This window comes from Sinohyriopsis cumingii, chromosome 16 (genome assembly GCF_028554795.1).
Source record: "Sinohyriopsis cumingii isolate HCF-2022 chromosome 16, ASM2855479v2, whole genome shotgun sequence".
NCBI lineage: Eukaryota > Metazoa > Mollusca > Bivalvia > Unionida > Unionidae > Sinohyriopsis > Sinohyriopsis cumingii.
This window is the reverse complement of record NC_142976.1, coordinates 45,850,795-45,875,392: the sequence shown is the minus strand read 5'-3', so window position 1 is coordinate 45,875,392 and position 24,598 is coordinate 45,850,795. Positions and strand designations below refer to the sequence as shown.

Genomic DNA, 24,598 nt, shown 5'->3' with positions numbered 1-24,598 from the left:
GTGCGGCAGTTTTAAGAATTCGTGGACCAATACCATCCAATCCAGAGGATTTATTAATATTAACCTTAATTAGCATATCAAAAACATCAGCTTCACTAACATTAGCTATTGAAAAATAATTATCATCAGGAATTTTAGCTTTTATAAATAATAGAAGAGCATCAAGTTCAATTGGGATATTAGTCTGGTTCTGAATACTCTTACTGGAGATGCTTATGAAGAAATTGTTGAACATTTCCACAATGTCTTGTACAGATGTTGCTATATCATCATTTTGCTTAAGTCTAGGGGGAAGACAACTGTTCTTGCGTGGGTTCAGCTCTTTTAGATGCTTCCACAATGTTTTGGTACTCTTACTTTCATTAATAGCCTGTTTATAGTAGTTCTCTTTTGCCTTATCTATCAGGTGCTTAGTTTTATTTCTCCACTTTCTATAGCTTTTGATGTCTTTTTTCTTGTGGAAATTATCTCTTAGGTGCCTAGCCTCATTGATCTCAGGGGTGATCCACTTGGGTGTAATTTGGTGTTAAACCCTTTTTGTTTTAATTGGGGCATGCTTGTCTAAGGCTGCATTGAACATCTGATACCATTTGTCCAAGGCAGTGTTGACATCAGCTATAGTGCAGACTGATTGGAAAGGTTTGCAAACTAAATCATTTAAGAACATTTCCTCATCAAATTGTTTGAAGTCCCTGTATTGAATTTCAATGTGTTGGCCATTTTTAGATGATTTCGGAACATGTCTAGTTATACAGACTGGGTAGTGGTCACTCAGTGCATACACTGGTACCTTAATTTCACTTACATTTTCAGGTTTATTAGTATAGATATGATCAATGATAGTAGCACTTTTATCCGTTACTCTAGTTGGGGTGTTAATTAATTGAGTAAAGTTGTAAGTTTCAAAGCTACTTATCCATGTTAATGGTGGAGTTTTCATATAGTCAATGTTAAAGTCACCTAATATGATAATTTCTAAATCTTCCTTAAGTAATGCTTTTTGAATTTGAACCTCAAATCTATCAATCCAATCAGCTGTGGAACTAGGTGGCCTGTAAACCGAACATAAGAGTATTTGCTTTGATTGGGCAAGGGTTACTTCGATCCAGATACTCTCTACCCCAATAGTCTCTAGATCAACACGTCTGTTATAACTAATGGAACTGTCTACATAGAGAAGAATACCCCCACCCCCCATGGATTCCCTATCTTTTCTTTCAAAGTTGAACCCCTGTATTTGGAGAGCCAAATCATCAGTATCATCGGAAAGAAAGGTTTCACATAGACCTAGAATATTGACTGATCTAGTTTGCTGTAATATTAACTTTATCTCATTCAGTTTAGGAATGATGTGTTGAATATTTAGGTTGATTACTTGCAGACCTCTTTTGAGGAGGCCAAATACATGACAATTTTGATCAGAGGATTGATCTTCAGACAAGGCAGTATGCAATGTATTGTTTTTAGACTTGACAGATTTCTTTACATTGCCTTGATTATTTACATAAACATATGAAGAAGATAACATACAAGATCCATCTGTTGTACCATGACCACATGTAGTGGATACATGAAAATGTTCAGCACAAGACTGATTTACATACATACAAGAAGACATTGACATATTAGACACTTGGGGGGCCTCAGAGGGAGAAGTAACTTGAACAGTATCACACAGTTGTTTACATGTTAACAAGTTGCACTTTGTACACAAATCAGATAGTGCCTGAAACCTGTTTATAGATTTATAATTATTGCATTGAAAAGTATACACATATTCTAAAGCATTTTGTTGCTGGATATGTGTTGCACAGGCCTGTACATCATAGCCTTCTACCTATTGGTATGTGCACAACTTTTGCTTATGTCCTAGTTCGTTACAAAGATGGCAACGAATCTGTTTTCCATGCAGACACCGCTGTGTTACATGACCGTGCTCTCCACAATACAAGCAGTTGTCTGACTCATGCCTAACCCCTTTTATAAGTCTTATGTACTGGTCTATATTCCTAAGGAGCATGGCAGTACCTCTGTTGGACAAGTGGATTTGATCTCGCTGGTACAATTGTTGGTTCACTCGATTGTCTTTGAAGAAGGTCCAGTATTGCGGAACAAAGAGTATTTGGAAATTTTCACACAACATACTTATGGTGTCATTTAGTTGAGTCATAAGTGCATCCCTTCTTGGCGGTAGACCTGAGATGATTATTTTACACTCTGCGTTTTTGGACCTGATGGCATACAACAAACTTTCATAATCATCCTCAATGCCCTTCAAAGATTGGCCATTACTGTAATTATTGCCACCAATGAGAAGAATTACAGTATGATATGGTGACATATCCATTTCCAATATTTTTTCTGTAATAGTGTTAATAGTAGCACCTCTATGAGTTTTTACGTCAGTTTTATATAACCCTCTTGTTCTTCCTCCTTTGATTATTGATGATCCTATGAGAAGAGATCTGTCTTTAACTATGTTGTTGATTTTGACCAGTGGGGGGTTCAGATGCATTGTTTGAACTTCTTGATTTCCATGACTAGACTGACTGAGAGTTTGGCGACTGCTGTATTTAGTATTTGTATTTAATTTAGCTCCTTGTTGTGGGTAATTGGAGGTTGTCTTTAGAACAGTTTCTTCAGTACCTGGACTTGATGTCGAATGAGTCACATGATGGTCAGTGTTTACAGCATGTGCTTTAGCTAACTTTTGGCTCTGCCCATCTAATACCTGTAGAAGAGACTCATCTTGTTTAATTGGTGTGGTTGCATCTGTTTGTGTGCATAAAGATTTTTTTCTAATAGCTGGTTTTGGTATGGTCTGAGTGCCCTGACATGCTTTCTGGTCCTTTGACATGTCTGTGTATTGTGTTGTCTGGGTTTTCTGGCACACTTTTTTGGCACCTGGTTTATCCATTTGAACACTGTGTAGACTCTTTGACTTTAGTGCAGAGAGTTCCTGTTCTAACCTTTCTACTTGGGCCTGGAGAATACCTATCACTACTAAGCACTGTGTGGAGGTACAAGGCTGGTTATGGGTTCCATGGAACTCAAAGGAATTTGTTGCACCTATCATAAACTGGGGTCCTGGAGTTTCCTCCACATTGATAGCAATCTGGCTTATTTCATGTAAAGCTGTGTTACTGTTGACTGGATTTGGAAATCTGTGGGCTTCAGGGATGGGTGTTGAAGCCCTTGGCTGAGAGGTAATTGATTTCAATCTGGTGTTGTCTACCATTTGCTGACAAGTGCTGATAAAATAATTTACCCATTCTGTGTAGCCTGGCCCTTGTACATGAATTTTACCAGTTGTTATGTATAGAGTTACTGTGGCAGAATCTGTATTCATGGATTTATAGATCAGTCCATTGTGTGAGTGTCCCTGCTGGAAGTGTAGATTCTCATCCAAGAATTTCTTGATTGTTGGAATTTTGTTGGAGTCAGCTGTGATTGTTATACTCTGCATATTATGTTGGATTTTAAGAAAGCTTGGAACTGAAGAGGAGTCAGAGGAGTCAGCCATGTTGGATTTTGGTGTTACACAATCTTGGTAGGTTGAATCTATTTCAAGTGAATATTTCTCTGCAGTATTGAGTGTGTCTATATTCTTTGTATCATTTAAGAGATCATCTTGGGTAAATCCTGAAAATGAATCTGATGAATCTGATTTGAAATATGAGTAGATCCACTGAGACAGTGAAGAAGTGGCCATATTTGTTTTACTGTTCTTTTGTCTGAATATGAAAAATGCAAATCTGTACTTATATCCACAGACTGAGTTTACTAAGTTACCCTGACACTTTTTGCACTGCCCAGATTAGTTGCTGGTAACACTTATAACTAGTATATTTTCTTCTGTACAGCTGTATTTCCGAATGTTTCAGGAGCTGGTTAAGAGTCTCATACCATGGCAGCCATTTTTTTTTTTTTTTTTTTTTTTTACCCAGTTGATCTATGTTGTAGTGTTCCACAGGGGTCTGTTCTTGGACCTGTTCTCTTCATTCTATACACTCACTCACTCTCAAGTGTCATAGATCATCATCCAGTGTCTCATCAATTGTACGCTGATGACACACAACTATACAAAACTAGCCACCCAACTGAAGTTGATGCTACCATCAAAGGTGTAGAGAGGTGCATTTCTGATGTGAAATCATGGATGACAGGTAACAAGCTACAGATGAATGATGATAAAACTGAGGCCATTCTGATCACAACACAAAGACTTTCTCAGTCACATCCTTTACCTAAAACAATAAATACCAGCAATGCCGACATTAAATTCACACAATCAGTACGAAACCTAGGTGTTACTCTGGATGGTACTCTCGCATTGCACCAACCTGTCATGAACATATGCAAGGCTGCATATCTTGAGCTGAGACGCATCATCTCAATTCGCAAATATCTTTCAGTTGATGCCACTAAAACACTTGTGTGTTCATTAGTACTTTCAAGACTGGACTATTGTAACTCAATTCTGTCTGGTTCATCTCAATAGCTACTCCAAAAACTTCAAAAAATTCAAAACACAGCTGCTCGGATCATACATGGAGTACCATGATCAGAGCACACCTCCCCATTGCTCTGTACCCTACACTGGCTATCCATTCGATCCAGAATCAAACACAAAATTTGTTCTCTGTTCCACATTTCACTGTCGGACTCTAGCTGTCCAACATACCTATCTGACCTCACTCATGTGTACACACCAACAAGATACTTACGCTCCACTTCTGACAATCGTATGCTCATTATTCCAGGTATGGAAACAAAGTCATATGGACAGCATTCTTTTGCATAACAGGGCCCAACAACATGGAATGATTTGCCCACTGAACTTAGACACAAAGACACAGTAATCACATTCAAGAGGGCTCTCAAAACTCACTTATTTCGACAGCAAGAACAAACTTAAAGACCTAATAATGTTTCCTACCTGAAATATTCTCAGCATGCTTTTTATTTTTTTAATGTTTTTATAATTTCATGTTGTTTGTTTTTGTAATAATATTATTATGAATCTTATCTTATAGGTATTGTCTAAAGTTGTAAAGCACTTAGAGCTTCTAAAGATTAAGGGCTATATAAAGTCCTCATTATTATTATTATTTATGTATGTATGTATGTATGTATATGTATGTGTGTGCGTGTGTGTGTGTGTGTGTTGTGACAAATAAAACTCCATAATTTATTAATTAATATCAAGGATTTCAATTGACATTTGGAAAAAAATTTGAAATTATAAAATGTAAGATGAAAATGAAAATGCAAATAATAATTGAGTATGTATGTATATATGTCTGTATGTAATTAGTATTATTTTAAAAAATTTAATTGTTAATTAAATGTACATGAGTATGAATTTAGATAATTGTATGTTTTATTGTTTGTTCCATTGTTAATTTTCTGAGAGTGGATTATATTGCTTACTCCCAATCGCTATGGCCCCCAAAATTTTCTAGAGTTTATTAAGGGAGGGTGGGAGTCAATGGGCACTGCCTATAGGATCCAATATACCCCAATTTTTAAAATGGCTGGACTTAGTATTTTGTATTGACTTAAAGGTTGGTTTTGAAGAAATGGAAAGTCAGTTTGAATGGATTCATTGTATATTTCATACATTAATATACTTACTATGTGCATACATTTGTTAGGAACTGACAAGGTTTATGAGATACAAATTTGTTATTTCTAGATTTAAAGGTAATTTAGTATGGTCATTACATTAATATATTTGCATCTCAGTAAACGAATTTTCAAATGGAAAACCTGAGTCAGGGAAGTTAACTATAGTCTGCCAGATGATAGTGAATTAAATCAATATAGTGTAACCTTGCTTGTATAAAAAAGTCAGGATTTCAATTTTTTTATATATCGAAATTTCATAGATACAATTTTATTTTCACAATTTTAGATTTATTTCCTCCCTCATATTTTTTAAAGTTTGAATCTAACTCAGCAACTTTTATTATCATTATTAATATTATTAATATTATTATTATTATTATTATTATTATTATTATTTCTCTGTTTTGTGAGTGGGATAACAAGTATTACCAGTACATACACTGACCCTCTATAATTATAATTATAATTCTTCTTCTTCTTCTTCTTCTTCTTCTTATTATTATTATTATTATTTCTCTTGTTTGTGAGTGGGAGTATAAATATTACCACTAGGTGCATTGGCCCTCAATAATAATAATTCTTCTTCTTCTTATTCTTATCTTTTATTATTAATAATAATAATAATGATAATATTATAATTATTATTATTGTTGTTGTTGTTCTTGTTATTATTATTATTATTATTATTATTATTATTATTATTATTATTTCTCTTGTTTGTAAGTGGGATTATAAGTATTACCACTACATACACTGGCCTGCTATAATAATAATAATAATTCTTCTTCTTCTTCATTTTCTTTTTCTCATCATCATTATTCTTATCATTATTATTATTATTATTATTATTATTATCGTTATTATTTCTCTTGTTGAGAGTGCAACTACAAGTATCACCCCTACCTACTATATTCCCTCTATTCCACTAATACTGTAACAATCATAATTATTATTAGTATTATTATAAAAATAGTAGTAGTAGTAATAGTAGTAGTAGTAGTAGTATTGAGAGTGGAATCATGATGGTCATCCTCACCCACTCTGGCCCACAATTTACCTAGAATTTATTAAGGGAGGGGTAAAAGACAATGGGAACTGTCCATGAAGGCTGCTATGCTATGTTGGATGTTTTTAAAGGCTTGAACTTGGGGGTTGGGTTCATCATGGATTTTCCTTTGAACTGTGATATTTTCTTTTAACTTGAGATAATTTACATTTTTCAATTAATATAATATCTATAATAATGTTTTTTTGCAATAAATTGAAGGAATAATATTCATATAAAGAGATTGGAGTGCTGGAATGTTTTTACACCAACCCCCCAAGATTCTTTTGTATCAAGATTTTATTATGCTTTTTTTGAATTATGAAAGGATTTGGTTGTACAGTTTAAATATAAATATGGAATCATTCTTGCTAATTTTGTTTATTTGCTTCTTGCTAATATCTGGGTAGATAAATATATCTTGATTCATGGATAATATCTCCAGATCAAATTTTTGGATATCTTCTAATGTGACCTCTCTGCTCAGGTATCACATATTTGAATTCATATGATGTCTTTTTTACATTTTCTCGTTTGAATTCAGATCCAGTAATTCCAGCAGAGGTTCTAAAAATGGATGCAAGATCCCTTGATATGTACAAGGAGGCTCTTAGAGCTGGAAAGGAAAAGGTTTACAACATTAGGGTCATGGTTGTAGGCCATTATGGAGTGGGAAAAACAACATTAACCAAGCGCCTTTTGGGGAAAGATGTAAATATATTTGAGAGAAAAAGCACTGAAGGGATAGATGTCCACATTGAATGCAGTCAAGCTTCCTTATCATCTGGAGAGTGGACAGCACAAGAGAAAAGTAAGTGATCCTTTAGTCAGATGCTACCCCCATCCCCAATACACAAACATGATGGAATTTCTTAATTTTCTTCATCTGAGAATACTTCATTCTCTTTCTGAAGTGTCTCATTGTTCATACAGTTGGTGGAAAGGACCTATAATGTATCTATTAAGGACTGACCCTATTATTTTCAGAATGCAGGGTGTGCATCATAATAAAAGAAATAAATTATAGCCACAAAAAGTCCATGCCCTTGCCCACCAATGAAGTAGTTGGTCTCTTAGTCTTATTGTTATTTATATTTAATTGTTTATTTGTTAGTGTACAATTTTTTTATTTCATTATGATGTAACATTGTATGTTTGACTTAACCTGGTCCAAAATTGAGTTCATTTCTGCTTGACCAGATTGACTTTTTTATTTTATTCATTGTAAACAACAAATACATAGCTAAATTATTCTCTCTATTTATGGGTTTAATATCAGGATATTATTTATAGAAGAGGTAAATATGTTTATTTTTGGGTCAAAGTTTTGGAGTTTCTTAAGTGATTTATACATTGTCCAGGTTATTGTTTTGTAAACATCAGGATCATTCTAGAAGGTTATTTTCCATTAGGTACTTTATATATATATAGAAAATGCTAAATGTGACCCGAGATCAAGTGGAGAACTATATAATCTTGTGATTGTGAGGACTTGGTCATTCATGATTTAACATCTGGCACTTTCTAGTTGTAATATGTTGTGACCAGTTGGGCTGAATTTTATTTTCTTCAAACTATTGAATTATTTTCTCTGGAAATACAAAAGTGCTCTGATAAATTGGAACTACATTACTGTGATTCAGCAAAAGACTGTTGACAAATCAACGCTCTATAAGCTATAACATACACGTCATTGCCATCAATTTTTTTTATTTCTTTGGGACTGTACTGAGTCTTATTCAGGACATTAAATTATTATGACTTGTCTCTGTATTTCTTTGATTATTTTGGGATTTAATTCGCAATACCTTAAGTTCTTTTTCCTCATTTTCACTTGTTTTTCTGTTGCTTATTTTAAGAGCATAGGCTGGTAACATTACCAATGCAAAATGAGAGTCTCAAGGTCTGACAAACATTTGTTTTCTTTTAGGTGACTTGACCGGAAGGCTGTGCACCTTCCTTCATCAAAGATTGTTATTTTCAATTTGTTTTACAAAAACAACTAAACCAATCACAAAAGTGGCCAATCACAAGTAGTACAGTGGGCACTATACGTACAATGGGAATTACCTTTACAAGATCCCCTGGGTATGTGTATGGACATGATTTATATGAACAAACGGCACAGCTCAAGGTTCATGCAGACAAAAGGTTTGGGCCTATATAATTGGACAAGGGAAAGTAAAATATAAGTTAGATATTATATAGGGACAATAGGAATGATGATGTAAGTACATTGGCAACAATGTTGCAAGGGGCTTATTTCAGTCAGACCAAACAGTGGGGGACAAAAAATATAACTGGATAGAATGCTTGACGGGATTGGCAGGATTGGCGGGACATACATACATACATACATACATACATACATACATACATACACACACACCTAAAATACAAAATATTATCAAGGCAATGGAGTGACCCTGAAAAGGGCCTTTGTGTTTTTATGTTAACACCAGTCCATTAACAAAAAGGGCATCGCATAGGTCTTTTTTTTCTTCCTCAAACTTTGTCTGACTTCTGGACCATAGAGGAGTACTGTCTTCAGACAGCATTGTCTGTCTGTCCACATAGATCCTTCTTTTTCAAATGCTCGTATCGGTGATCCAGATGATTGTCCATGATGATTTGACATACATGGGTAAGTCTGTACGGAACAACATTGACAATACGAGAGTAGATGATTCATCGCTAGTCCACATCTTGTGACAAGAACAGGTGAAGGGGATGAAGTGAACTGCGGTTATTTATAGTGGAAGAGTGGATCAAAATGAAATGGATTGAGTTCTGTCACCAATCCCAACATGTGTTACAAAAATTCAGTCACAGAGTGGTGTCTGTCTTTCAATCTGAAGAGACCTACCTGTCATATTCCCTATATAGATGCGCTGGCGTCGTGCGCAGTGAATTCATGCAATAGAGTTAGAACATGACGGAAAATCAGAAGACGATGAACTGTGGTGCACCGGTCATGGAGAGGAGAAGTGATGGCATAGCAGTGGCTACCAAAACCAGTACAGTCTTACTTCCAGAAGAGACCAATTTTAATTGGGATTTGGTGGATTCTCTCTCTTCTTCACATGAATTTGTTCCTGTACCAGTACCTTTGCCACCTTCTCCTTCCATACAACATGTTGAGAATTTTACACAGAGATGGATAGAAGAACTGAAGAAATTTTCGCAACAGCAGAAAGAAGCAGAACAATCCTTTCTCCGTCAACAGCAACAGCAAGAAGAAGAGTGAAGAAGGACATGACAGGAAGAAGAAGAAGAAGCAGAGAATATACAAGGTCTAGGAGAAAAGGAGGGCTGTAAAAGTCAAACGGTGATGGTACTGTTAGACATTTTGGCAGAGTTAAGGAGTCTGAAACAAATGTATCAAACTTCTTTAATGCAACCCAAGAGGAAAAGATCTTCCTTAGCCAAACAACTCAACCCTGTTTACACACCTGCTATGCCTGAGATACCAAAACTAGTGATTTCTACCAAATCATCGACAGGAGCCAGTCCAGAAGTAGGCCTTGGCTGTGGCAAAGGGATAATGCAGTTAAAGCCGATGACAAACAAACACCCAACGGTCATTTTCAGGGCCACCCACTTCTCTCGAAAAGAGATAGTATTCCAATTTGCCAAATTCAATTAAACCTCAAAATCCCTTTTTTTTCCCATGATGTGTGTGTGTGTGTGTGTGTGTGAGCGCATGAGTGTAGGTCCTTATCATTATAAAGATAAAAACTAAGAAACACTTATGTTTTTCTTTCTGGTCTATTCTGGTACTAATGTACAATTCAATTCACAACACTTTGAAAAGTTCATGAGCTCCTTCTGTGCCATTGTTCACTCTCTGTTTTATAATTTCTTCACTGTCAGGGTTCTTCCTCATCTTCCTGTTTGGAACCCCTCTTTTCCTCCAGTTCTTTATTAGGGCAGTCTGAAGACCAGTGTCCTTTCTTTTGACAATAATAACATGTATCTTGACTTTTGTATCTTTTGACACCTGTCTTGCTTTTTAGATGGTCAGGACACTCTGAAGACCAATGCCCTTTCTTCTGACATATAGCAAGTATCTTGACTTTTATCTCGAAAGGAGCGGGAGTAATCTGTCGGCTTTTCTGAAGAAAATTTTTGTATGACACGTCACAAAGTTTTGATTAGAAGTTCAGTCTGTGTTGGCTCTTCCATCGGTCTGTTAGGCTTGAGAGTAAAATGAATATGGGGAGGGAAGACACTAACCCTTTATATATACACTAGCCTGACATCAATATATAGGGCACCATGGCATTTCAAAGGTAGTCATTTGACTTTCTGCAGTCAAGATAAAATGATCGCATCATGTCATGGAGAAAGGAGAAGAAAGTAAGAGACAGAAGCGTGACCTTTCACCTCCCACAGTAGCTGAAGTCTTGGCTGAAACTCATTAAGATGATATGAGTGAACCAGAATCCAGAGAGTCTACACCAAACTTCACTACCTTAACCCCTTAAAACTAATATCACATTTGAGAGACAGAAATACGCTCCTCTAGAAAATTTAGAACCACGGCCTACACATACACGGTTAAGTTTAAAGATTTAAAGTCTGACATGCCGTTGGAGAATGCAAAAGAGTTCATCACCGAGATGTGGGATTCTTTGTTAACCACACAGAAACAGCAATATGAAGCCAAAAAAGACGATCACTTGAGACTTTCCATTCATCATGACAGTTTGAAATCACCAGTTTGGATCGAGTTTAGCAGCCTGACAAAACTGACACCTTCCAAAGTCATCAACGACAAGTTTCACATTACCCGCGGAAAAGTGACACTGTTCATGATCCACATTTCTCTCCCCTAAGGGACAGGATGCAAAAAGGCGTTATTGGTAGACAGCCTTCGCCTCATCCAAATTAACAACTCTCAAGGCCATATAAGTTTAGCCAGGGCTATCGTGGTGGGATGAACGTATGCCGACAAGAACAACACAGCAGAATGGGAAAGAGCCTGGCAGACTATTAAAAAATCGAACTGCGCCAAACAAAGATGAGAAGCAGAACTCCTGTTGCAGCAAGTAGGGATATCCTGAAATGCAAAAATTGCATGACGTCTTGGCTCCATGTTACACCTTGAAAGTACACCCTCAAGAAGTGTGCAGACCTGGGTATGTTTTAAGGCAAAGATTTTAAAGACGGAAAATGCATTCATGTCTATCATGATGATGAACATTTTGACACCATTACAAGTATCACTGGGGCCCCGAGTGACCGAGTGGTCTAAAGCGCTCTCCATTACGGATCACTGCTATCTCACATCTGTCTGCACCGGTTCGAGTCTCGGATTCAGCCAATGTGGGTATGCGAGAAAGCTTGCCAGTAACTTCTCGTGTGTCGGTGGTTCTTTCCGGGGTTTTCCTGGGTTCTTCCACCACCATTAATACTGGCTGCCATGTATAGCCTATCGTGTCCTGAAAAATGGCGTTAAACCCCACAGTAACAACAACAACCAGTATCAATGCATTTCTGGGATACATTTATCACTGTGAGAAATGTGAGTATGGTTATAACAATTGAGAGCAACAAAGGCATTGTGGATCAAAATGCTCGGGATGTTTAGCCACTAAACCCCATCTTGATGAAGGACAAAAACAAGTGCATTGTCAGCCCTACCAGTTACCAACAACATCTGAAGCTGCAGGGTTCACAGCAGAAAAGTGCTTGTCAGCTCTTGAGACTGTGCCCTACTTGCGGACAAGGTATACGTACCAATAATACCAAGGCATATGCATGTTCAGGAAAGAACCGATGTCACATTTGTCACCAAATCATGGAGTTGGAACATTAATGCTTCATTGAAAAATACCATTCCAAACATCAAGAGGAAGATGACCAAAAGAAAGGCAGTTTCATCTTTTTCAATTTCGAATGCATGCAAGAGACTGACATACACATTCCTAAATTCTGCGTGGTTCATCGAGCATGCGATAAGTACATCAAAGAGCCTATCTTTATTCATTGCTCTCACTGCAGCAAGAATCCTGGAGGACATGGAAAAATCATTTGGTGACCTAACACGCTAGCTGATTTTGACCAATGAATCTTAGACCCCATAGACGAGATGTGGAGCCAAGAGGACATAAAACGTTACAGAGATTATCATCATCATGCCATAGTGATGGCTCACAATTTCGCGGGATACAATGGACAATTTCTTCTCAGATACTTTACAGAACAAGGCACTGAACGTCCAAATGTGACTTTGAATGGAGCCAAAATCTTTTCCATGCAAGTGGGACAAGTGCAGTTTAAAGATTTGATGAGTTACTTGGCCATGCCTTTGAACTGAATGCCTTGAACGTTTGGAAAGACAGAAATGTCCAACAGCTAATTTCCACACTTTTTCAATATTGAAGCCAATCAACATACCCCTCGGCCTATTTAGCAGCTGCGGCATCTGCTAAGAAAGTACCTGCCCCCAAAGTCAAAGTCCAAGAGAGATCAGGCATGTTACACAGTTTACTGGATTTATCCAAGCAAGAACTATCTCAATTTAGTCCTTTGCAAACCCCTGCACATCGAGTGATGCCTGCCATGAAAATGATAGGATGGACCGATAATCAGTGGTGATGCATTCCAGTATAAGAAAGACCTGAATGGGTAAAGTGTTTTTGTGCTCCTGAACACTTAAAGCTGTCCCCTCAAAGAAATGCATACTGTCACCATTGTCATTCTCCTGTCTGAAAGGGAAAAGGAAAAAGAAAAGCACAGTCTAGTCATGCGAAAAAGCGATTAGCCAAGCATCAACATCACCCCCAGAAAAGACACAGTCATTTAAAGAAAAAGAAGAACAACCAAAGGGGAGGATTTTATTTGGCAATTTTAGAAAATAAATCATCACCTTTTTGACAAAGTGATAATCAAGCCAAAAAAAGATAAAAGTGTGTGTGCCAAGTCATTGACGTCAGTGTATTTTTGGTGTGTGTCCTGGAACCAACAAATAAACCAGAAAACATCCTTTTTCACTCCCCAAAGGAAAGAAAAGGAAAGGACTGCCTCCTCATTTAGTCAAGCATGGGGACATGTTGTCTGTCCTGTCCAAAGCTTCTCCACCCATGCAAGAAAACTTCATTCAAACGGCATTCAAAGATGTCATCGATACCGTGAGCGAATGTTGTTTAAATGTCTTGAAATGCACGATATCTTTGTCTAAACACCAGAAAAAATGCTTAGCCAGACATTGACATGTTCTTCGCCAAATGGTCGAAAAGAAAATTCCCATAAGATCAAAAGAAAAAGATGTTGGTCCAATGCAGAGGATTTTTACCCCTGACAGGTCCCCTTGTCAAAGGAATAGTAGGACCCACGTTGGGAATCATGGGACGTATTTTACCCATGCTTCAAAGATAAAAAGGGCCAAGAAGATAAAAGGGACTTCTGGAGTTTAAAGATCTCATAAATGATCATTGAAATCTGATGGAAGGACAAAAACTAACTTTAGTGCCTTACAAATGATGGATGGAATACCATCGTTGACAAGAATCACAGACCCCGCATTCACCTGCCAATCCTCATTTGACCGAGATGTCCCAGTTACAACATGAATTGCTATCATTGATGGATTGCAGCGATTTGTCAGAAATGGAAAAATCACAACGGTATGGTCAAGTGTTGGAACGACTGCAACTCTTGCACCAGAAAGCTGTAGATGAAATGTATAGCTCAGCTGACTCTGAAAGATTTTAAGACCCTGATGAAAAGTCCATCACCACCACTACCCCCAGTGACCAAGACAGGAAATGGAGAAGAAGAAGAGTTTCAAACTCCATCAGAAAACGTATGCAAGTTAACAACACCACCTTCATCCAGAATTGGATGGATTACAAAGATGATGGCCACATCTTCTTCCACAGAAGAGAAAAGGAAGGTGAAGAGAGAAGTGAAATAAGAACTGATTACCCCTTTTGAGGCATCCTCCTCCTCAACACATATCGCTCCCTGGACACGCAAAGCATTACAATCCAAGAAAATACCACCCGAAAAAAAGAGAAGCATCAGTGAAGAGTGGGTGACCAATTAACATAAATGGAAAAGTTGTTAGCTAGCATTTACTACAATCCAGCCCATCCTGCGGGATACACAAGAGTTCAGAAATTGCATTTTGCTGCCTTAACTCGACTGAAAAGTCTCCATTTACCTCAAGTGCATAATAGTTGCAGAACAAGCCATGTACACCTTACATAAACCCATTCGATGAACTTTTACCAGAAGTCGCACCCAAGTGGAGGGTATAGATCATCAATGGCAAGCCGATTCAGCTGATGTCTCTCATTTACAATCATGGCTACAAATATTTGTTTTATGTCATCGAAGTTTTTTCTAAATCTGCCTGGGTCGTGCCATTGACTTCTAAATTGATTAGTGACTTAGTGCAAGCCCTCAAACTGGTGTTGAAACAAAGGGGTCTTCACCCTCTTTGATGGCAAACTGACAAAGCACCGAATTTCTGAACCAATCTTTTTAAAAAGAATTGAAGAAACTTGGCACTCATTTTTTCACTACCGAGAATCCCAAAAACCATAGCCAGCATCATGGAACATTTTCAACGCACCTTGAAAGAATGCATGTGGAAATATTTTACTCATCAACCAATCTTTAACCAATGGAGCATCGCATGTGCCCCCAAGACATGACTCCCGACAAAAAAATGACTGTTTTTAAGTGCCTGTTTGGTACGTCCCCGATGGTGGCTGTCCCCAAGAAAGGTGGAGTGTTGATAACAGGAGATTGGGTGCACATTGGCAAAACCAAAGGTTACATAACCAACTGGACCACCGAATTGCTTCCTGTCACTGAATGAGTGCAAGGCCATCATCATACAGTTTATAAATTGGAAGACATGAACAGGGAAGTGTTAAAAGGAATGTTTTACTTGCCCAGGTTACAATGCATGACCAAGAAAGAAGACAAAGTGTACGACATCGAAAGCATTCTCAAATGAAGAACCCCAAAAGTGGAAAAACGACATGGCAAAGAAGTCAAAGTACGTTGGAAAGGATATCCTCCCAGTTTTGATTATTGGATCGCTTCGCAAGTCATTGACTATAAAAAGAAGTGACCATCATGCCCTTCAACACAGCTTCAATTACCAGTGACCACTCCTTCCCCTAGTTCTTCTCTGAAAGATCCACAAAAGCAACTCTTGTGGGTGTGGTGTGGAGAAAGACTGCCTAAGATGCAAATCGTCTTTTCTGCCAAATCTTAGTGGTATATTGTGTCATCAATGCTGCCATTGCCAATTTGAGTTTGCAACAAGGAGACAAACAACTGTGGACCATTTTAAGGAGCAGTTGCATCGCTTACCTTCTCCCCAATCCTTCCCTGAAATACTCCTCTAACGGGAACAACGGGAGTCTTGTGCCCAACAGCAGTCACTCTCCCAACAGTCACCACTCAAACAATAAAAATCCTCTTTTAGACACTCCTCTCACTTTGGGTGACCACTCGAACAGCAGAACTCTGGAACTAAGAACAACAATAACCAATTTTACTTAATGTTACCCAGTGAGAATTCTGTGGAGGTGTTTCCCAACAATACTTTGTGCTGTTACATGGCCAAATTACCTCAGGCCATCCAATTAGATCATGAAGCCCATTGGGAAGTGGCTTTGGTGGAAATAATTCATCCTACACAACTCCTAAATGTCCTTCCAAATCAAAACACTTTTATGATGGAAGTTCATGAGGATGAGATGCAAATCTACTTGGATACCAATGTAGAATAAACCATGAAAATAAGGGACCCCCAAACTGGACCTGTAACTTGTTAATTCCCCCAGGTTATTATTTTAGTGTGTGGATGGTAGATTTTGGGTTTGTATGTGTGTGCATAGGTTGTGTGGATAGTATTTTTGGGGTTTGTATGCGGGTTCATACATTGTGTGGATAGTATATTTGGGGCTTATTTTTTCTCCTTCCCATGTGTGGATAGTAGATTTTGGGTTATCTGTTTCTTCCTCTTCCCATGTGTGGATAGTAGATAAGATGTGAAGTGAGTGTTAGGGTCTGTGTTTGAAGTATATAAACTTCAGCATTCATCATTTGTGCCATTCAACCTTGAATTCAAGATGGCGACAAGCAACCATAGATAAATTTATTAAAAATCATGAGGTGCTTGATACTGTCAACATAGTGGAGGAAATGTCAGTGAAAATGTAGTTTGGGACTTAATGGCCCACACAGATTGGCCATGGAAATTACAATTTGAAAAGAGGAAAAAGAATTTGAAGTGAACTTATAAAGAAGGAAAAGGAGGAGAAGGAGAATGAAGAACTAATTCGAATGAGGGAGTGTAATGATAAAATAGAAAATGAAGAAGAAAATGAAAGGAGGAAGAAAAAGGATGAGGAGAATGAGAAACAAGAGAAGGAAAAAATGAAAAAATAAGACGACAATATCAGAACTCAGAAGATGATGGAGAAAAAGAAGAAACTATAAGAAGAAACCCAAAGGTCCTTTTCAGGGTCACTCCACTGCCTCAAAAAGATTTACTCTGTTGCCTAAAATGTTTTTTACTAGATTTTATATTTTAGGTGTGATAGATTTATGATAGCTTTATGTTCATCAATGTATGTATGCATGTGTGTGTGTGTATGTATGTATGTATGTATATGTATGTTTTATGTCTACGTTCCGCCAGGCCTGCCAGGAGTTCTATCCAGTTCAATATTTTTCCCCTGCTGTTTGGTCCGATTGAGGTCAGCCCCTTGCCACATTGTTGCCAATGTACTGATGTCATCATTCCTATTGTCCCTATACAAAACCTAACCTATATTCCACTTTCCCTTGTCCATATATAGGCCCAAACCTTTTGTCTGCATAAACCCTCAGCTGTGCCATTTGTCCATATAAATCGTGTCTGTATACGTACCCAGGGGTTCTTGTAATGGTAATTCCCATTGTCTGTAAAATGCCCCACTATACCACTATCACATTCTGGCATAAAAGTCTCCCCAATTTGTTCAAGGGACGCTCAGATCTGCTCTGCCGTCTGATATGTTTACCATGACTAAAAATAGAAAAGCCTTTAAAATGAATTCTATGTCTGTGTGAGCTGCCAGTTTTTGTCTTGAAGAAAGTCACTATTTCCTTAACATGAAATATCAAATAATCTTAGTGAGTAAAAAGTGTAGTTGAAACTTGTCAACCAAAAACATCTGCAGAATTTGACAAAATTTGAAAGACAATGTCCTGCATTAGACAACATTTCAATTTTATATACACCCACTATAAGACAGCACATATTACGTTGTATTGTTTCCAGCAATTTATCTGTCTGTTACTAATTTGGTTTCCATACATTAACTTTAGTTGCCCAATTATCTTGAATTTGACCAGTTTGACACAAAGCATCCTGACATAGAGGGCTGTCGAATTTCTTCAAATTTTGCTAGTCTGCCTTCAAATATGGCAGCATTACAGCATGCCAGTAAATATAAAAAAAAACTCAATTGACTCAATGAAAATGATCGAACAGTATCAAACCAAATTTGCAAGAAAGCATCCTGACAGAAGCCTTTCAGGTTAGAAATAAGGATGCCAGTCTGCCTGCCACCAGATGTGACAGGGTTTATTCTAGGCTGTGCTCTTCAGCCTTAATTTTCATCTTTGCCACAACAAAGTTCCCTGCTTTGCACATAAAAAAGAACACACAAGATATAAAAATGAGATAATGTTGGACTAAACTGAGTGATTCAAAAGTGTACTGAAGACAGTGTGCTCACTGCCAAAGAAGCATAGTGCAGTCAATTTTATTGGCTCATATAAATGTCTCATGGATTTTGATTAGCTTGGGCATGAAGAACATGTGCTTTATGGCCATTGGTAGAAAATGTAAAGGAGAACAGATGAAATTTACAGTGAAATTTCTGCTGCATTTATTTTCATAGTAGTATACAGGGAGTAAATTATACATACTCAAATTTCAAAATAAATTCTACGGGGAAATGGTAAACGTACTTGAACATGATAAATTTAAGTTCCAGCATGGAAGGCTCTCAATAATAATAATAATAAGGACTTGACTTTATTTAGAGAAGGTAACTCAGTTAGTTACAGAACTAATCTACCTTGAGGCCTTCTATCTGTTATGTACAATATATACAGTATATACAACATGATGTGCAGAGTCTGGCTTGACACTTAAAATAACTAAGTAATTTTAAAATTCGAAGTATCAAGCATGAAACACATGCATAAGGCATCAGTGAAAACAATAACATATATAAGACATAAAATATAATCCTGTATTGAAATATTCAGCTATGAAAATGACACAAAATTACAGAAAAGCAGGCTGTACTTTTTGTCATGGAACTGTTTAATTTTCTAAAGATTTCATCCATTTAAGACATTGATTGTGAAAAGATTAAATGCTTAGGAGCCTGCCTTTTGTCACTGGGATTGTTGTTCCATACCAGTGGACCAGTATATTGAAAACTTTTTTTTAAGCAATTACTTCTTTGGCCTTGGTATAATGTAATTTTTTCTTCTTATGGACCTTAAATTTGGAGTGCCATCATCATCTCTTTGGTGAAAGATATTGCTTAGATAGACAGGAATGTCTTTTCTGGATACTTTGTACATCAATTTGGCCTTTCTAAGAAATATTCTTTCACGTATTGTTAAAACCTTTATATTACACTGGACAACAAATTTTTACAAAAGTCATGTTACTGAAATAAAATTAGTCAATTCTTATCAATTTTTATGTGCTGAACACGAATATGACAGTCAAATTGCAAAATTGGCTCTAGTTTTTTTGTAATCTGCAAGAAATTAATGTTTACATAACGAAATGCATTCCAATAGTAAAAGGTCAACTGTAATAGCCTACCTATAAAAAATCAAGTCATTGACTACATCTTAGATTTCTTCGCCTGTCTCTTGTACAGCTGTTCGGGAGCATCTCTGAGGAGTGTCCAGCAGTAGTCAGCCAGCATTGTAGTGGACCATTTTCCCTGGTATCTTTGTTCCATTGTTGCGATATCTTGATGAAAACGTTCGCCGTGTTCATCACTAACAATACCACAGTTGCTAGGAAAGAAATCCAAATGGGAATGAAGGAAGTGAATCTTTAGAGACATATTGCAGCCAAGTTTCTTATACTTCATCAACATGTCTTCTACTAGTTCCTTATAGTTTTCTGCCCTAACATTTCCGAGGAAGTTTGTAGAAACTAGGCGAAAAGCATTCCATGCTTGTTTCGCGTCACCTTCCAGCAAGTTGTTGAACAGGTCATTTTTGAAAAGCTCTCGAATCTGAGGACCCACAAAAACTCCCTCTTTAATCTTTGCTTCGCTGAGTCGAGGGAATTTTTCATGCAGGTATCGGAATGCTGGCAAAGTCCGGTCAATGGCTTTCACGAAGTTCTTCATCAAACCTAGTTTGATGTGAAGGGGTGGTAGCAAGATTTTCTGAGCCTCAACCAGAGCTGGGTGTTGGATATTCTTCTCTCCAATGGCTACATTCTGCCTGTGAGTCCATTCCTTCCTCATGTAGTGCATTTCCCTTGCTCGGCTATCCCACTCGCATAAGAAACACATGTATTTTGTATATCCTTGCTGCAGTCCCATTAAAAGGGCAACTACCTTCAAATCACCACAGAGGTGCCAGCTGTACTTGTTATACTCAATGGAATTCAGTAGCTGCCTTAAGTTATCGTATGTCTCTTTCATGTGGACAGCATACGCTACTGGAATAGATGGAAGAATGTTTCCATTGTGCAAAAGCACAGCCTTGAGACTCAGTTTCGAAGAGTCCACAAATAGTCTCCATTCTTGTGGGTCATGAGTGATTTTTAAAGCATTCATGAGGCCCTCAATATCGGAACAGAATATCAGATTACTTTCCTTTCTGAAGAAAGGCTCCAATTGCTGGTGGCGCTTTCGATATGCAGTAATTGTGACATCTTCTTCTAGAAGATTCCATTGTTGGAGTCTTGATCCTAGCAATTCTGCCTTGTTCTTTGATAAGTCCAAATCACGAATCAGGTCATTTAGTTCTTCCTGTGTTATTCTGTGTGGGGTTGATGATGCACCACAGTGAAAATCTGGATCACTGCATGCTGATGGACCAGGAGAAGAACAGGTCGACTCACCTTTGTCTTCGTCAGATGAATCAAGAGAATATTCTGCTGGAGGTTCTGGAATAGGAAGTCCCTCACCATGTGGAACTGGTCTCAATGCAGACGGAATGTTTGGGTAGACTATTCTCGACTTCTTTCGCTTTGTTATTCCGCCGGAAAGAGGAGGAACCAAGCAGAAGTAACAGTCATTTAGGTGGTTGCTTGGCTCTCTCCACACCATTGGGACTGCAAACGGCATTGATGACCTTTTGCAATTCAACCACTGTGAAAGCTGTGTTGTACATGTAGCACAGCATATATGCGGAGCCCAAGGCTTGTCTTGGTCACCAACCTTGCATCCGAAGTAAAGATGATATGCCTTCTTCACTTGAGAATTGATACTTTTCTTCTGGTTGGCAAATGTCACTTCCCCACAAATATAGCAAAAATTGTCCGCGGTATTAACACACTTTCGAGGCATTACTGTTCTTTATTGTACGTAAATGGATAAAATAATAAGATTTATGTAACAGTAGCTTGAACTGTCTCGCACAACGTCTAAAATATTTTAAATGCTGAACCTATCTGATTGGGCTTTATATAGTACACTGCTTACGTCAGCTTCAGCAGCCGCCTGGCATTAGTATAATAGGCCTACACATGTATAGTACACTGCTGACGTCAACTTACTTCAGCAGCCGCATGGCATTAGTATTGCATTGCATCAGAAAATGATGCAATCAACTGTGGATGATGTGAGCATGATGGTATTATGCAATGTTACATCATTATTCCGGATGTTGCTGCAGTCCTACTGGAGAAATTTACACAGTGAAACATAGAAAATGAGGTATATGAATATCTTCAAAACGAGAGCCAATACAAATTTTTCACGGTTATATTCGTGTTCGGCACACCAAAATACTACAGATTAGGGCCTTTTCAAGTCAGTAATGATTTCACTGTTGACCAGTGTTATTCATTGCATCCTGAAAATTGTCCATACGTTGATCTAGAATTAAATGGCAAGCCCTCTTTTGGAGTCTTTAAAGTATTGTTATGTTTAAATTAGAGGTATTACCCCAAATTACATTACAATAGTCCAGATATGGCTGAATATAACTTTTATAAAAAGATGACCCTATACTGAAGAGGAAATTATGTTTTGATTTTCCTCAGTAGTTAAAGATAACAATTAACCTTTTTTGAAATATGTTTAATGTGAATAGACCAATAGACCTGGAAAAGGCCAGATTCATCATTTGGAGAGCACATGTCAGTGTTGCAGTCACATGATGTCAACAAAATCGTGCTTTGTCTTGTACTGGACAAAGTTGTTTTCACTTTCCTGATTAGAAAAATCTAAAATTTACATTGTTTCCAGCAACTTAGTTGCCCACTTTGTTCTAATTTAGTATGAGCCACATGTGGTTATCGTGTCAAAGGTACCCTCCTTTTAATTTAATATGAACCATGTGTAGTTACTATTTCAAAGGCACACATATTTTTGTAAGCACCACATGAAGTTGTTGTGTCAATGGTACCCATGTTTATAAATTAGTATGAACTGCATGTAGTTATTGTGTCAAAGGTACCCATGTTATAATTTAGTATGAGCCACATGTGGTTATGTCAAAGGTACCCATGTTTATAATTTATTATGAACCACATGTTGTTGTGTTAAAGGAACCTATGTCTATAATTTGGTATGAACCACATGTAGTAATTGTGTCAAAGGTACACATATTATAATTTCATAAGCACCACTTGTTGCTTTTATGTCAAACGTGATAGTGACCATTTTGAAAATCCAGTTATTGCTGCTCTTCAATGGATGGCCTCATCAGCATGAGGTTTCATTGAAAGACTGCTTACAATGTCTAGTTGATCCTAAATGACAATGGCGTTGATCTGATCTTCAGTATGGCTGCCATGGCTATGAAATCAGCATGAAAATATTTACAGTGCTACTGGAGATGACTAAAATCCTAGTAGAGGTGTGTAATCAGCACGATAGTATTTACAGTTGCTACTGGAGACAAACTAAAGTCCAAGTAGGTGTGTAATCAGCATGAAATATTTGCAATAGCCACTGGAGATGACTAAAGTCCAAAAAGAGGTGTGTAATCTGCATCATAGTGTTTACTATTGCTCCTGGAGATGACTGAAATCAATGTAGAGGTGTGTAATCAGCATGATAATATTTACAATGAATACTGGAGATGACTGAATTCCATGTAGAGGTGAGTTATGTAATAATTAATTGCACTCTAAGTCTAGTGTAATCAGTTGTCATATCTAGCTTGATTACCTATTCTTAAAGTTTTGTTCATTTTGCCTTTTGTTTTCAGGTTCAGAACAGGACTATCGACTCCAGTGCCTTGCCAAAGTACTGAATGAGAAACAGTCATTGAGGGACAGGGATGCTGATGAGGAAACGTTTGTGAAAAACCCTGATGGCACAACAGGTATTACAAATGAGGAACATTTCACATCCCATCAAGGGAAAGGAGTTATTGACACCAATGATGGGGCCCATGTTGCTGTGGAAGACAATGATACAGAAATACTATATTGTCGTTCTACTCACCAAGGCCTTGGCCAAAATCTTTCATCTACTACTACTAATCAACAGGAATCCTCCTCTGCTGTAGGACAGAGGCAGCTCGCCCAGTCTGACACATTTACAGTGGCCAGATCACAGACTGCAGAAAATATCACTAGTGGAAGTAAGAAGATGGATCCAATGGTGGAACTGATACAATTACTGCAAGATAATGCTGATAAATTAAAGCAAAATGCAGGCAAAATCTCACCAGTGTCAGTATGGGACTTTGCTGGTCAATGTTCATTCTACACGACACATCAGACGTTCCTGACCAGACGAGCCATATATCTCTTGGTTTCAGATGTCAGTGGACATATTACTGATCTGGTAGATGATGATTGTTATTTCGATAGTGAAGGAATAATGAAGTGTAGAGTTTGTGGTAAGTTTTTTGATCTACTACCACTCTGCAAAATCATATAATAAATTCCTTATTCCTAGTTAATTCATGGAACAACACACACAGCACAGCTTTAGCCCACAGCAGAAAAAGATGATAAAAAGGAAAGAAATAACATTTAAAAGCATTGACATTTGCTGAGCCAGCCTTTGTGCAACTTACTTTGACATAAGAATGATCTGTACTTTGGTGTTCATGTACATGACCTGCCTTGAACAGCTTACATTGACATAAGAATGATCAGTACTTTGGTGTCCATGTACATGACCTGCCTTGAACAGCTTACTTTGACATAAGAATGATCAGTACTTTGGTGTTCATGTACATGACCTGCCTTTGAACAGCTTACTTTGACATAAGAATGATCAGTACTTTGGCATTCATGTACATGACCTGCCTTTGAACAGCTTACTTTGACATAAGAATGATCAGTACTTTGGTGTTCATGTACATGACCTGCCTTTGAATAGCTTACTTTGACATAGGAATGATCAGTACTTTGATATTCATGTACATGGCCTGATTTGAAGAACATACTGTGACATAGGAATGATCAGTACATGGGTGTCCATGTACATGACCTGCCTTGAACAACTTACTTTGACATAGGAATGATCAGTACTTTGATATTCATGTACATGGCCTGATTTGAAGAACATACTGTGACATAGGAATGATCAGTACATTGGTGTTCATGTACATGACCTGCATTTGAACAACTTACTGTGACATAGGAATGATCAGTACATTGGTGTTCATGTACATGACCTGCCTTTGAACAACTTACTGTGACATAGGAATGATCAGTACATTGGT

The 24,598-nt window shown here is 37.5% G+C and overlaps 1 protein-coding gene across 1 annotated transcript in view; it reads left to right on the top strand.

Annotated features, from left to right (window-relative positions):
* Positions 1-24,598, top strand: part of LOC149780347 (uncharacterized) — a 218,306-nt gene that overhangs the window by 58,045 nt on the left and 135,663 nt on the right. The window contains exons 4-5 of the mRNA XM_089936197.1: positions 7,221-7,487; positions 23,126-23,764. Coding sequence (XP_089792323.1) covers positions 7,221-7,487; positions 23,126-23,764 — 906 coding nt within the window. The remainder of the gene's footprint in view (positions 1-7,220; positions 7,488-23,125; positions 23,765-24,598) is intronic.